Genomic DNA, 15,868 nt, shown 5'->3' with positions numbered 1-15,868 from the left:
GGGTTTTTTTTTTTTTTTTTTTTTTTCTCTCTTTTTGAGGGTAAAAACAGTGCTGGATCGAATTTTGCTCATTTAAATTTTTTTATTTGAACATGTGTTGTTTAAATAGTAGATTGAATTGACGTTTAAATATACTGTTAAAATTTTAATCTGAATAAAGAATAAAATTTAAATTTGTGTTTAGTAAGTGGGAAATGCACGAAGAGTGAGCATCTTTTTACTGTTAAAAAATGATATGAGCACTTGAATTTAAAAGAGCTAAACTTTTATTAGAGAGTTTAACTCAATTTAATCTAGAAATATAATTTATACTGCGTCCTTATCAAATATGAGTTCAATGGCTTTTTTTGCATGAATACCCCTCAACTTCATGAGTTTGGCAAATTGGTCCCTTAATTTTTTTCTTAGTAATTCCCCCTTAAACTTTAAAATTTATTACATTGTTGGTCAAATTAAAAACGAAGTTAAAAATTAGACGGTATCTTCTACGTCAGTGTTTAATAAGGATAATCCGGGCCTTTTTGCATCGAATTGAACACTTTATACACATCATGAATGAAAAATTTTTTTGAAATTAGGGGACCCCCAATTTTTCTCTTAAAACGGGTAACTGTCAATTTCAAAAAAAATTCTGCTTTTATGCATATATGAGGATCAATTCAATGCAAAAAGATATTAATTACCCTTATAAAATACTCACGTTGAAGATATCGTCTAAATTTTTAAATTCGTTTTCAATTTGACCAACATTGCAACACATTTTAAAGTTTAAGGGGTGAATTGTCAAGAAAAAAATTGAAACATGCGAGAGTTTTTAGCCTCGTTCATTTCACCGATTTAAATTTTTAATTCTAATTTTACTATAGTTAAAAATTTTCAAATAAAATCATATCTCATATTAAATTAAAAATTTAAATCAACGAACTCAACAATACCTTTAATTTTATGGTCCGCCATCCCTTATAATATTTTTGATTATTAAAAAATTTTATTGGGCCCTCTAGTGGTGGGACCTAACAAAGAGCCATCTACTAATCATTAATAAGACTCTTCCAAAATGGACCCATTCCTTCCTTCCCTACGTGGTTGTCCCATCCATGACCATGAAACTTTCTCACGGTTATCGTTAGGGGTTCAAGTTACCTAACCATGAAGATGATGTGGTTTTGTGTACATTTCATCTTTAGATGAATTTTATAAATTTCCTATTTTTTTCTCTATTTTGCCCGAAAATTTGAAAAAGAAAAATGAAATTTGCTCTCCCTCAATTATAAAACATTAGTAAATTAGCCATACATACCAAGTGGTATCAGTGGTGTTAAGCACCTCACATTAATAAAAATGAGAAATTTAAGTAACATTTCAAGACTCATACATATATTTTAGATTTATTTCACAACTTCTTTAATGTTTGAATTTATGCCATGTTTTTATATTGATCTTCAACTAGTTCATTTGTATGGCACAAACCAAAAGTTTTAATATTAGTGGCATGAATGACAAATTGAGGATTTATTTATTTATTTGTTTATATAGTTATGTTTCCCGTTAATTATGTTACATTATAAGAAAGCTTTAAACAATGATTCATGCTTGTCCATTTGATTTAACAAATTCGAACAAGTTAATCCTCTACGATAATATTCATCATTTGAGCACATTAAAAAAAAAAAAAAAAATCTACCCCTTTACCACCTGTTTCGTTTCGTACGGTCTTCAAAATTCTGTTGCTATTTTGATATATAATGAGAGAAATTGAGGGCACCTGTTTCGTTGTTCGGTTGTAGAATGTTTTAAAACCTAGATGTTTAACCTTAATTACCCGACTAAATATAAATCTTACAAAAAAAAATAAAAATTTAGTACGGAAAATTTTTCATCATTTCATGCCATGTAACAACCGATTTCCTATTGTACTTGCACAAACAAAAAATATCATGTACTTGGTACCAACTAAAAAAAAAAAAAAAAATCAAAGGGGCTTGTGGCAACGCATTATCGTAGCCCTAGTAATGAATCAATGGTGGGGTTAAGATCAAAAGGGATTGGATTTGGTAGGTTGTTGGTCCTTAAAGGACGTTTTTAATGTCTCTACAAATTAAAATCTAAGTGATACATACGACATTGGAGGGGTTCTCAAATACACAGCACCACACTAAAAATATCAATGGAAGATAGGCAGCATCAGAGTTTGGAGAAAAGAAGAGATTTTTTGAGTTTCTCTCTCTCTCTTGAATGCATAATTGAATGTAGGGGCAGTAGGGACAAAATGAAGGCCGAAGAGCCTCAGGCAAGGGAGGGCCTCTTGTCAATTCTCTCTTTCACACCAGTGAGTGAGAAAGAAAGTAGTAAACCAATCAATCAAGAGTGAGGACTAAGGCAGTAAAAAAGATCGAGTCAGTTTGTCGACAATTGAGTACCAAATCATACCAAATCATGAGATGAGATTCTTAGGATGAGAAGATGAGATTATTAGGATGAGTAGATGGGATGATAGCAACGAGACGACCCAAGAGTGGTCCCTAAACACAACTGGCTTTGTGATGCCATGTGGTGGCCTCTCATCTTATCAAGAACTAGGTACCTGTGAAAAAAGATTAGATACCCTTCTTTATGGGGCGAAAAAAAGAACCTCTTGAGGTCTTTTCTATAATGGCACTTCCCATTAAGTCCCCAAATTTTGTTATGTTCTAGTTTAGCTTTTAGGTGTCTTTGCATCTTTAAAGATTAAACTTGGAGGAACCCCAAATCCAACCAATGAGAAAGGGAGGGAAAACGAAAAGAAAAGTCTCATTTTTTTGTTTCACTTCATATCTTTGCAAACTTTCGTTTGCCATTTTTTCAAACCAGGCTGAAGTTCTGAACTGAGAAACCTTATTTAACATTGCGAACAAGGAAGTTTATGACTGCTCAATTTTCGGTAAGTCTTACAAGGACTCGGCATTTCAGTAAGGCTTTTCACAGTGGTGAAGGTTAAAATACAAAGCCGTCCAAACACTGTCACAAACCCCACAAAAAGAAAACGCACGATTTTGAAACGACTGAAAGTCAAGTTTCATTTCAGGCCAAACAGGAAAAACCCCCAGGCATTCCAAGCTGATGACATCAGATAACATAGAATGCTTCTAAGAATATACTATTTTTTCTCCTAAACGACTAAAATTTTACTCATTCAAGTATATACGAATCTAGGAGTGCCCTATGCCAGAGAGATACACAATAAAGTAGATAATGGTTGGCTCGGCTGAGGCTTTTTATGATTCAATGAACATGAAAGCCATCAAAACTCTCTCTCTAACTTTTGGCTATATTTACGAGCCCTGTTTGTTATCTCGTGAAATTCGGCAAAGCAGCGGCTGAAAAAGGTTAGGGAAATAGCCTGAAATTATTTTCATTTTTTGCCCAATTTGTGAAACTGTCGGCAAGTGAGAACAAACAACTCCAATAATTGAACCTAACCGTGACAAAGTTAGATTCGTAATAAAACGCGTGCATATCATATACTATATACTATAGACTATATATATATTTATTTATTTATTTATTTATAAGCTCTACAAGCCCAACAAAAGCAAAACACAAGCATTGCCAGCTAAGTTCCCATACCTGACCGCTAATAAAGAAACCATAAAAGATACTAAAGTTAAAAAACCCACCATATGATCATTGTGATTGTTTTTTACCTCCTTTTGTGGATTACCCGACAACATCTGTGCTTTGCCCAGGATAATGTTCATTAGAGATAGAAACTATATGATTGGTCATGATTGGAACATTCTTTAATAATGATTAATTAACAAAGCAGGCTAAACAAATAAAGCTAAATGCATAAATAGAGAAAAAAAGGGGGCAACTGGTGAATAATTAGGGGGGGATGGATGAGCTGGGTCATTCTAACGAACCAACCCGAAAATTTTCTAATACCAAACTACACATAATTGTACATGACAAAAGAAGTTTCCAACAATATAGTAATATTCTCTATGTTATCGAAATTTTGTTTACCTACAAAATCACAGGCTACCGGAAGCATCAGGTACCTTGGGGAAACGTCTTTTTCGCGGCTCTTTATGCCAACCCAATAGGTGTATGATATGAAAAAGAATCCGATAAAAAATCTTTTTAGGATTTAATTTGAGACAACTTTATAAGTAGATGCACACTCCAGACATCTTTTTTTTTTTTTTTTCATCTGTAAAAGTGTAAAAGGGGAGGGGAGAATAACTACTACTATAAGGAACTATAAGAAACTTCCTCGGGTCTTGCATAAAGAAAAGTTACGAGTCACTCTGCAAGGGGGAAAAAAGAAAGTTGAACACAATTCAGTAAAAGGCAAAACTAAAGATCTAATACAAAGTAAAAGACAAAAAATAAATAAAATAATGGGTTTCAGTTCCAGCAAGAAACACGTGGAATTGATCCTATAGGTCGAAGTGTTAAGACATAACTAACAGATTAAAGAAAACGTAGCATTGGAGGGTGTACCTAAGCGAGATTGGACACCCAGCACTTTTGGGCCATGCTTTGATAGGTTTAAAGAATGCCGTGTTTACTGATGAACAATGTGAATTTAATACAACAAAATGCAGCATTATGCGTACAAATGGCAAAGGGTTAGTTGAATTAATCATTCGGAAGGCCCAACTTACATGAACCGAGTTCAAATGTCAAAACCAACTGACATATAGGACCAAATCCTACCAACCTCAATTTAAATTTGTACATAAAAAAGAAAAAAATAAACAGGCTTTGAAAATTTTGTTCATCATATAGGTGATGCATGTAAGTGCTACTTGCTGAAGCAGGAGGAAGAATAATTGCAGCTACTGAATCTTAACAGCCATTTTGATTGGTCTAATCTTTTGAAACACATCTAATCCCTATTTTGTAAGGGTTAACACTTCCGTGAATTTTTTTATTTCTATTAAAAACTTGAAAGGATTATTTAGCCCGGTACCTGACATTTAATGCTGTAAGTAGTGAGAAGGTTTGGATAAAGTGGCAAGTAAGCAAATTAAATAAAGATAAAACTAAAAAAATTCGAAAGAACATGATGTAAATCCACCAAAATGAACCAGGAAGCCCCAGTGAACAACTAACTAAAATACTTGAAACAGAACTAATAAACTAAGTAATTAGCCAGGGAAGACATTTATCTTACCTGAAGATTGGTGTATAACAGTTGGAATTAGCTTGGCTCAGTATACTGGTGATGTAAGCTACACAGATCTGAACCATAAAAGAAAAAAAGGGGGGAAAAAAGGACATGAAAGGAAAAAAAAAAAAAAAAAAAAAAAAAAAAAAACAACAATAAAGAAAATCAGACAGATCAATAGTGATGGACTTCTACGCCAATTGAATACTCAGTAGGCGTGAATGCAAATATGAAGTTGAACATGACATGAGATTTGAACAAGTTCCAATATTGACAGTCACACAATCAATGGCAACATTGAAACAATCAAGTTAGCTGGATTTAAACAAGTATTACACGATCAAAATCAAACATATGTTTAAAAAAGACCATAAAGGTTATTGGTCCCCATCTGTGAAGCGTCACATATTTATCATTATCAATTTTTTCACGTTTTACATGGGAATACTATATGGGACCAGAAGCTGAAGAACTATGCAAGGGATTTTCACACCAGTCACCAGGAAAAACCGTATATAGTGGAAATACAAATAAATCAAGTATAAATAACATGAAAACTTCGGTGTATTGGATAATATCTGAACCCCTAAAAAAAATAGATCAACTAAGACTGGGTAGAGAAGGACACTTGTTTAAGGCCAATAAATGAAAAATCAACGAAACTTGACCCAACAAAAATAATTTTAGTTTCCTACTAAACTAACCTGAAGGAAAGAGTAGTAGACGGTATGACAGACACGGGCAAAGGCAAAAATCAAAACCATGCTGATTGTCATGGTTTTAGAAGAATTTAACTAAGAAAATATCTTTATTGAACCCAATGATTGTTGATGAACTAAAACAAAGGTGAAGAAAAATTACAATAGCAGGACAAAAAAAAGGAACGAAAACATAACCACCCCAACAAGAACAACAAAATCAATTGTGCAGGAAAAAACAAAAAGCAAAGCAATATTAAATGTCATAAAAAACCATTTAATAAGTAGAAATATTCATACTTTCTGAAAAAGTCTTGCCTTTAGAGTAATGAAGTCCTCTCATTATTTGTACCAAATGCCTCTTCATCCTCATTAGTGTTTACAATAACAACACCATTCGTGGAATTAGCATCCTCTTCGACCACAGCCCCTTGACCTTGATTTTCCTGATTCTCCACTGTCTCCTCTTCAATAACAGCTTCCTGTCCTTGATTTTCCCCATTCTCCTTCGTCTCCTGGATTGAAATCAAATGCAAGCAGAAACCCTTGAAAAAATTTATTTTGGGAGAAAGATCCAATAATCAGAATATGAATTACAATAAAGGACTAAATAGTTACTGACACATGATGATAACCAAAATTTTTGCTTCTTGGGCAGATTGTTATCCTAATGCACATCTAACTCAGATAACAAAACCGACAGTCGTAAGGTCAACACGAGTTTTCATAAATATATTCACAACGATTACATCTGCTGAACCATTGAAGAGAATCTGAGCAGTGGGTTGTGGCACACAGGAACTTTCGGCTAATAGAGAAAGAAAACTTCTTTTCTATTTCCTAGTGAAGTTCATTTACGTAATATTTTCATTGTACCTGTGGTCCGTTGGTTATGGAAAATGGCCCCTATTACTTTCTCTGTATAACTTCTGAACTTGTAACTTCCTAACCACCATAAAACTGTTAAATCATTATTATTTTATTTTTTGGAAGGTTAAATGGATTACATATAGATCAGAGCATTTCTGAAATTTGTCCATCAACTACATGAGCCCCTTAGAAGGACATGCTTTGAGCTGCTAGCAACATCAGAAAGATATTTATACTTCAGTTCTCAATGCAAACTGTACCAACAGTAATATCCCTATTATCAGTTAAATATTATAGCGGGAATAGAACCACCCATTGTAGAAGTTTCCATTTTCTACCTCATGCTCATGCTCATGATCGCCTTCTCCATTTTCTGTCAGGTCTTCATTCCCATCAATTTGCATGCTTTTGAACCTGTCAAGAAGGTTGGTAGTTGATTTCTCGGCATAGACTGGATAGAGTTCAGCAGGAGGATAGTTTCCCCTGCAGAGTGCATCCCAGAAATCTACATTAGGAACTGACAAATTAACAGTAGACATTTCATTGTCATTCTATAGTATTCATTGCATAAAAGGTTTATTTACACAAGTTGTGAATGGAAAATTTAGGGAAACTGCAAAATCTAAACATGCACTAAGAGAATGAATAAAAGAGGATTTTATCCCAAAGAACAAAAAGCACTAGACAAATAAGTGGTAAAATTAAGAGACAACTGATTGAGTAAACAAACGAAAGTGTAATTCACCTGTTTTTTGCAGCTTCAGATTCAAGGGAAACATAAACTTGCCAGTCCTCGAACAAATTAGGGTACTCTTCAGGATCGGCTAATGAATCCGCCGCTTTCTTACTAACCTGCACTTATTATTACACATGTACTTAAACAAGAATTCCAATACTCAATAGAACTCAGATATCTCCTTATTTCAATGGGTGGGATTGAAAAATAATTGGCACCACTTTCAATGCCATGTCCCAATCAGAAACATTACTTAAAAATCTCATTTTCCAATAAGTGAAAAGGGTTGTACTTTGCAGAAATCTAACCTTGCTCAGATCATTTCTCCAAATTGCAACTATCTCTGACACCTTGCTTGGAAGGTAAGATCGTGCCATTAAAGCTGCTTCAGGTATACGGTTACTGCAAGAAAATCATCAAAACTTGGTATTTTCCCCTTCTATCATGCCACCATAAAAGAATCTAGAATCCCCTTAACTTTTTTTTAGATGGTTTTACTATGGTGAGCAGTCACCAGGGATACCAATTCCTTAATGAACAATGAAGAAACTAATAAAAGAGTGAAAAAAAGGGGTACCTCTCCAGCAGCAGCTGGATGCACTCTTCCAATTTCCCCAGTGTAAATAAACAAAGGAAGGCAACATTACTTTTTCCTTGCTCTTTGGCAAGGGATGAAAGTTTTAATATTCCTTGTGCATCTCCAATGGAAGAATAAAGAAGCAATAACCCACTTAAATCCATTCCATTCAATAGACAATCTTCAGCCAATTCTAACTGCACAAACAATTCAAGAGATCGTTGCAGTTCACCGATGTGCAAAATATCACACATCACACAAGATATTGCTAATGTTATAATTGCGGCCACGTGATTTTAACCATGAAAGAGCATCCAAAGAAACTATATCAGAAATGGCTAGAAATAGTAATGATCTGGCTCTCTAATTCTATCCCTTGTACTTAATTGGCTAAGATTTTAGTTTTGTGTAAAAATGCATATATATTAAATATATGTCACAAAAGTTGGCAATATTTATATCCATATATATATGTATATTTGAAAAGAGTACAGGGAAGAATCAATTCGGAAAGAAAATACAACAATTATAAAACAAAACAAAAAACTAAAATCACCAATCCTAATAATGCAGCCACGTAGGCATGTTATAAGTTCATGAAAACAAAAAATAAACTTTTATCGAAACATAGAACCTGACAAAAGGGTAATTTTTTTCCTTCCGATATTGAACAACACCCAAGTGTAGGCCACTCATATGAGATTTCCTACTTGTACAACTTTTGTATTTTCAGCCTTCTCGTATACATATATCACACTTGGTTTTAAGTAAAAAATTTTATCTTAAGTATGCATAATAAGTGACTTAGCAAATTGCAGTGCTACATTTAAAAATGACACATTAAAATCTAGCAAAAGATCGCCTGAACACCAAGTAATAAGAGAGATGTTCATGAGTCCTCTCAATCATAGTGTGGGACGGAAGGTACTACTACTGTAAATTTCTGCTCATCCATATGTAGTGGGAGAAGAATACCTGCCCAATTGACATAGCTAACTCTGCCAGCTGCTTCCATTTTGATTCGCTTTGGGCTTGAGTGGCAATTTCCTGAAGCGAAAAGGCAACATTGATTCAAAAGGGAGAAACTATTAAATATATAGTTACACGGACAGGGAAAAATAGATCTCTTCATTTGTATTATTATTATTTTTTTGTTCTGATAGTACAAATAAATCATAATTTCTCTTCAATATAGCTCCACAAAAAACTTTTCTAAGATCTAAACGTATAAAGCTTTACCTTTGCAATCTCAAGTCTTCCAAGTTGGATAGCTAGATCGAATTTGTAATCAGGATCAGTAGCCAATTCCAATGCATCTTCCAACATACCTCGAGACTCCAAAAAGCGAGCAACGCTAAGAAACAAAAATAGTTTCCATTGTAATATCAGTCAAATTTCAGAAAATCACCACTCATCAACACAAAAGCAAATAAGTAGCAACTTCAGGCAAACACAAACTGACGGACTAAATTTTGAACCTAATTGTTCATTAGGATAATTAGAAGTTCTAGTGGGTGGACTAAGTCCCTATTTTCAATGCAATGATACAAGAATTTGTGAACAAACGTAACATGGACAAGTTTGTAGTGACGGAGAGAATACCAACAGTCAACATACACAGTCTTTTCCTTTATTTTTTGAGAAAAATTGTATGCGTACTCCATACAATTCAGAAGTATAATTTCAAAGAAGACAGCAACCTAAAATAACTTTTGAGCTCTTTCCTCCATGTACGTGAGCAAAATCGTAAGTTACAACATCAAATTAGACAACAACAACAACAAGCCTTAATCCCATCCTAATTAGGGTCGGCTATATAGATTTCACTTTTCCACGCAGCTCTGTTCAAAATTAGACTTTCCTGAAGGCCTAGATCTAGAATGTCATTCCTAACTACTTCGGTCCACGTAATTCTTGGTCTACCCCTCCCCTCTCCTAGTATTAGGTATAAGAATGTCCTCCCAAGCATGAACTGGTACTTCTAGCGGTCTACGTTGGACATGCCCGTACCTCCTCAAGCGGCCTTCGCGCACCTTATCTTCTATTGGTGCTACACCTACTTTACTACGAATAACTTCATAGTAGCAAAACTAGACTGACACCAGAAAAGGGATTTAAATAATAATCACCAACAGAAGTGCTGGAATATAAAATAAAAAACTAAAATCCTCAAAGCTAAAGTTATACCACTTTTCCAATCAGTAATAGGCAGATTTGTTTTTAAGAAACCCTTAGACCAACGAACAACAAGCATCAAGCTAAGATTAGAGCTTACAAACCAAACACCAGGTAACATTACCTTTTATTGTATGTTGTCTTACCTATTATGATGCTCCGGAGGAATAGTTGGTAAAATTTGACTTGCACGCTCTAAATCTCCACGCATCACAAGAGTTTTGTATTCAATCAAGCTGACATGTAAGGTGTATCCCATGACACTAGAAAATAGAAGGCAACAAGTTAAAATCAATTTTGGTGATGTAAAATTTAGTATGTTATCCAGAACAACTTGCAAAGAAACACTCACTTGAAGTCTTTATCAATAAGATAAATCCGACTTTGATTGGCCAAATATCCCAACAGGTACATAGGTCGGTCCAGATGAAACATAGTCGTCACCTGAAAAGTCAAATTAGATCATAATAATTTTTCAATCATTGATGAAACTTTCAACTGTACAAGTATGTTGTGGAATCTAAAATATTCTTATACCTCATGACCAACTAGATAATTAAGTTTCCAAGAAGGGTTATTGTAGATGAAACAATCCCCAACCCATATTCCAGTTCTGACACGCTCATCTATTTCATGAAGAACCTCAAAAGCATTATGGACACCTTGTTCATCACCTGAACTTCCACTGTCAAAATATGATGATACAACATCCCGCTGCCAATAAACCGATTAAGTTTTTTATGTGAGCACAAATTCATAAAAGGAAATCTACTTTACCAAAAGCTAAGGCAGAATATTATAGAAAAGGAACTGGAATATATTATATGTATACCAAAGAAGAATTCTTACATTGTATTTCAGAATGTAGAACGATGAAACACTAGCAATTGCCACCAAATCACCACTATCAGCCCAATAAACATTCTTGAAAAGTCAATGAAACCAAAGGAATGTTAAACATTAGTGAAGATGATGCTAAAACCAGAAAATGATGACATAATGAAATGTTAGAGACGGTAAATCTTACTTTGACATTCACATCAATCCGCCTAATCAATCTACATTCGGCCCAGTCATAGAAACATATGAAGTCACTTGAGCACATTGCAAGTAAAGTGCCTCCGTAAATACGTTCACACGAAAATGTTGGTCGAATATTCTTCTTTTCCTAAAAAAAGGTCATTTTAGCAGAACAAACATCATTAAATTTTCTGCATAGCAAAGAATAATCATCATTTGTTTTAACAATACAGACCTTAAAGTCAATCTCACAATTTCATAAACGTCATGAATCATGCATTTGAAAGGGTCAAAACCTGGAATGTCTTGCTAAATATTTTGATCCTCGATGTACTTTCTCTAACAGCATATTCTCCATCTGATGACCATACAAGTTCCAGTGCTGAGCCAAAGGATCTATTTCTCCAAGCTAAGGCTGTATATATAATGTACTCGCCATCTCCACAAACAACAACAAACCTCCCATTGGGATTGTGCTTTAAGCTCTGATACAATCAAAAGGTCCAATATCAGCACATGCAACTTAGTTGTCGTATCCAGGTCCCAAGAATAGTTAACTTTATTGATTATAGTAAACATCTAATTAAGTGAAATAGGTAAATTTCTAACTTCTAAATATTAAGGTCCAATAGTGAAATGAATAAAGGCCTTTTAAAAAAAAAAAAAAAAAACAACTGAGGATGAAGATTGTGTATTCCTTCCACAAAACCATACATTAAAAAATATCAGCACATAGAACCACCATAAGAGAAAAGGTTTGAGTTAAAAAAAAAAAAAAAGAAGGTATCCACTTGCACTAAAATAGTTCTCAAAAGAGAGCAACTTACTTGAGGATAAAGATCGCATGTTCCCAACTCCTTAACGGCCAACGGCAATCTTTCTCCATCATCGACCTGAGTAGCCATTAACCAAGATTGACAACTTTATTGTTTTTGGTCCATGCAAATAAGAACTTAATATCAAGTATAGAGACAAAGCTCTGAGCAAGCAGGGAGATCAAACCTCAGTAGTCCCAACACTCTTGATATTTACAGTTTGAACCTCATTATGCTTGGCCCAAATTATTTTCCCACCATTGTCCATGCTAGCCACTGGTTCTTCTCGACCAATTTTAACCATGATGGCTCCTTCATCATAACCAATTACAATCCTGTCAAATTAGAAAAACAGAAAGAAGACAATCAATAGTGTTATACAGAGACAAAAGCAAGAGAGAAATAGCGTATGCATTTCAGACTCCAACATAATAAAAACAACGCATACTTTAGCCTCCTTCAAAAGTAGGTATTGCATAATTCTTGGTGAACTTTAAAAGCCAACAAGCTTACCGTCGTGAACCTTTCATGTACCCAAGAGCCCAAACTCGCTCAAGCCCATAGTTCAATGTGTTCTCAAGCCTACTCAAGTAAGGGAAAAAGTGAGAAGTCTAGAAAAAAATTACAATACGTAAGACTCACAAGGGTATAAATTCATACCCTATGATTTCCTATCTTAGGAAACCATGGAAAAAAAAAAAAAAAAAAAAAAAAACAACAACAACAACTAAAAAGTAAAGAAATTTGAACCATACTATATTAACTTTGAACTTTTAGTTAAAAAAGGATAAAGGAGAAAAAATGCAAGAAATTGAAAAGAAAATGCAACAGTGATTAAAGCATGAAGTTGCTAAAGGAGAAGCAGAATGCCAAATAAACACGTGAATCAATGAGAATGAAAGCAAAATATTAATAAAAAATTAATTTGAGAAATCCCAAGTGATTGATAAGGCTCTTGAGAGCTAATGATCGCATCAATACGAAATGTGACATGAAATAAACACAATACATAATTTTCCAAGAAAAACAAAGAATAGGACGAGCAACTTTTCCTTCATAAAAATAAGAAATTTTAGGACAAGGTATAATTTTTAGGGCCTCAATGATTCAATCATCATAAGCTATTATCTTTGCTACTTAACGTTAAATGAGTTGAGAATGAAAGCCTTGTACAAAAACATGTATTGCTTCACTAAAATTTAGGATGTACCTATAAGTGGTTGAATGCCATATTCGAACAGTTCCATCCTCAGAACCAGTAAATATTATTGGGAGTTCAGGATGAAAACAAGCTGCAGAAACATTGTGAGTGTGTCCTTCAAGTGTCTGAACACAACTTTTGGTTTGATAATCCCACACCTATTTGCATGGATTCAGATTACAATCTTTTCAAACTAAACATGCAAATGCAAGAAATACATATACTTCATAGTAACTCAGCTTGCTTGCCTTTGCAGTTTGGTCATCAGATCCACTGATTAAGTATGGCTTGTCACCCCCAATAAAGTAATCAACACAATTTACTCCTTTCATGTGGCCTTCCAAGGTAAAATTAGGGTCAATTGAGCTGAGATTCCAAACCTGGAAGGCAGATGAATTAATAACAAAGCCATATTGCACAAAAACAAGTTAAAAATTATGATTACTTTTTTCTTCAAAACAACTCACAAACTACTAGGTTAAAGAACATCCACTCCTACCTTTATTGTTCGATCTAGGGAGGCACTTGCAAATGTGTTGGTGTCTTTAGGATTAAATGTGACTTGCATTACATAATGAGAATGCCCCTCAAATATCTGAGTGCACATCCAATTCTTTTCCCAATCCCAGAGTTTAATAAGCATGTCATCAGATGCTGACAGCACATATGGAAGCGTTGGATGAACAGCAACACTTCTAATATAGTCCGTATGTGCTTCAAAACTTTTAACCTTGTCCATGGTGTTATAGTTGAATGCACGTATAGTCATGTCATCAGCTCCAGTGACTATCCACTGCTTGCGTGCTATAAATTTAGCTGATCGAACTGCAAGGATATTCAAACAATTTTATTCTTGATGAGTTACCATGTAGAGAACAAGTGAAATTAGAAGAGAAGAAACATGAACATATTGAATACCTGGCAGTTCAGAGACTTCAAAAGAGTTTACCGTGTTCTGAAGAAGTTCAGTAATGTTTTAGTCAGCACTGTCAGAATGTCATTCTCAAACAAGCATGCATCTCTACAAGCTTAAATGTTCAAACTAACAGCCCCCAATAATTACCATAAGAAAATAAATTGTAGAAAAACACATTACAAAAATCCTAAAAATAAACCATAAATGCCATACAAAAAACTCCTACCAATTGTTTAAAAGCTACTAACCTGTGACTGGTAGTTCCAAATGTACACGGTTCCGGAATACAAACTCGCAAGAATCCTGCAGAAAGGTGAAAAATACAAGGTTTCACACTTCTGATTAGCAAAACAACAATTGAAATTGATAATCAAAAGTTTTGTTTTTGCATGATAGCATATTATATAGCACACGATAAAATTACCATGGCTCAGTTGGATGGAGATCCACTGATTTTACTCTCTCAGTTCTTTGTGCAAATTTTCTCTGCAAAGGCAAATTATATCAGTAGAATACTAGACCATTTCAAAGCAATAAGATTAAATTCGCGGTTGGACTGATAGCGAATAGTATCATTTTGGGGGGATTGAAGATACTAACCTTGATGTCAAGCCTGAGAGGCTGCAAAACAATCACCAAAAAAAAAAAAAAAAAAGCACAAAAAGCAGAAAACTAGTTAGTTCAACAAATTCCAAAAATAAAATACACTTCTGAATCTGAAAATAGTCATTCAAGCAGAATTCAGTCCATGATAAACTTCTAAAAAATAATGAAAAAGAGAGAAAAACCTGACGATTTTATACTAAGCTAGATTGCTAAGAAAATTGAGTTTACAAAAACATGAAGAGAAAAACAACGTCGTTTTATTGCAAAGAAACGAAAAAGCGAAGCTCAATCAGTTACAACGTCTACATTTCCGGTTTAACGAGTTCATAATCAGAGATGTTCAAGTAACGAAATCATTGAAAAATCTCAATCGCGAAATTTCTATTTTCTTTTCCTTCTTCGCACTTTCTCGGAAACCAAACAATAATAAAAAAAGGATGTCGAAAAAGCTAAAATGGATGAGAAGGACATGCAATTGGATCAAAAGCTAAAATCAAGCAGAGAAACGTTACCATTTTCGGGTGCTCAGAGACGGCGGACTCGAGAGAATCGGAAGATGGCGTAGAAGCCGAGGGAATCTGCAGGGAAACCAGCAATTCAAGGGAAATTGGAGAAGGAAACTCGTTCAAACCTAAGAGAGATAGACGGCAAAGAAGCAAGGAGCACTAAGCTCAATTCCATTCATCAAAAGTTCAAGCTGCTGAAACAGCCTACAAAACCAGCCCTTATACTCGAGAGGCTCACATCAGGGACTTAAGCCAAACTCAAGGCTAGGATAGGGAATTTACAACCAAACGACAACACTACTAACCCAGAAACCGTGAGGCAAACGACAGATAACCTAAACAAACGACAGTGCTTATAAAAAGCTAAGTAATAAAAGGATAGAAATTCCGGAAGAGCTTGTGCAGAGAAAGAACGAATCTCGAGAAGATTGGAAAGAGAATCTGTGGAATCGAAGGGATAAAAGCAGTGGTCGGAGACTGAGGTTCAACGTCACTGGCCGGTGCCCAGTATCGGCGAAGAAAGTAAAACTGTTTTGAGAAAGCAAAACGGAGCGAGGGAGGTTTTGGAGTTGGATTTGGGTTTTGTTTTTGGG

The 15,868-nt window shown here is 34.6% G+C and overlaps 1 protein-coding gene across 2 annotated transcripts; it reads right to left on the bottom strand.

The window, feature by feature from the left end:
- Positions 1-3,918: 3,918 nt before the first annotated feature.
- On the bottom strand, positions 3,919-15,525 carry LOC21403713 (coatomer subunit beta'-3). Of its 2 annotated transcripts, none has more exons than XM_024174289.1 (26): positions 15,282-15,525; positions 14,764-14,784; positions 14,588-14,649; positions 14,412-14,466; positions 14,166-14,202; positions 13,747-14,072; positions 13,496-13,627; positions 13,257-13,405; positions 12,560-12,628; positions 12,234-12,381; positions 12,059-12,124; positions 11,528-11,716; positions 11,239-11,379; positions 11,061-11,135; positions 10,749-10,925; positions 10,564-10,655; positions 10,358-10,474; positions 9,276-9,390; positions 9,012-9,083; positions 8,037-8,233; positions 7,768-7,861; positions 7,469-7,575; positions 7,062-7,206; positions 6,154-6,368; positions 5,162-5,229; positions 3,919-4,289 (listed from the first exon to the last, which is right to left on the bottom strand). In XM_024174289.1, the coding sequence occupies exons 1-24, from the start codon at positions 15,282-15,284 to the stop codon at positions 6,174-6,176; spliced, it is 2,784 nt and encodes a 927-aa protein (XP_024030057.1). In that variant the 5' UTR covers positions 15,285-15,525; the 3' UTR covers positions 3,919-4,289; positions 5,162-5,229; positions 6,154-6,173. The 2 variants fall into 2 exon arrangements, with proteins under 2 accessions (XP_024030057.1, XP_024030054.1); XM_024174286.1 differs by having other exon boundaries at positions 6,172-6,368; positions 15,282-15,524.
- Between the last annotated feature and the right edge of the window lie 343 nt (positions 15,526-15,868).

Source organism: Morus notabilis, unplaced genomic scaffold, assembly GCF_000414095.1.
Source record: "Morus notabilis unplaced genomic scaffold, ASM41409v2 Scaffold625, whole genome shotgun sequence".
NCBI lineage: Eukaryota > Viridiplantae > Streptophyta > Magnoliopsida > Rosales > Moraceae > Morus > Morus notabilis.
The sequence above is the reverse complement of the archived record's forward strand: the minus strand, read 5'-3'. Positions and strand labels throughout refer to the sequence as shown.

Coding starts and splice junctions, on each gene's coding strand:
- LOC21403713 (XM_024174289.1), bottom strand. Junction 10,926..11,060: donor TCTACATTCTGAAATACAAT/GTAAGAATTCTT, acceptor GTTTATTGGCAG/CGGGATGTTGTATCATCATA. Junction 9,391..10,357: donor CCTCCGGAGCATCATAATAG/GTAAGACAACAT, acceptor TTTGTTTCTTAG/CGTTGCTCGCTTTTTGGAGT.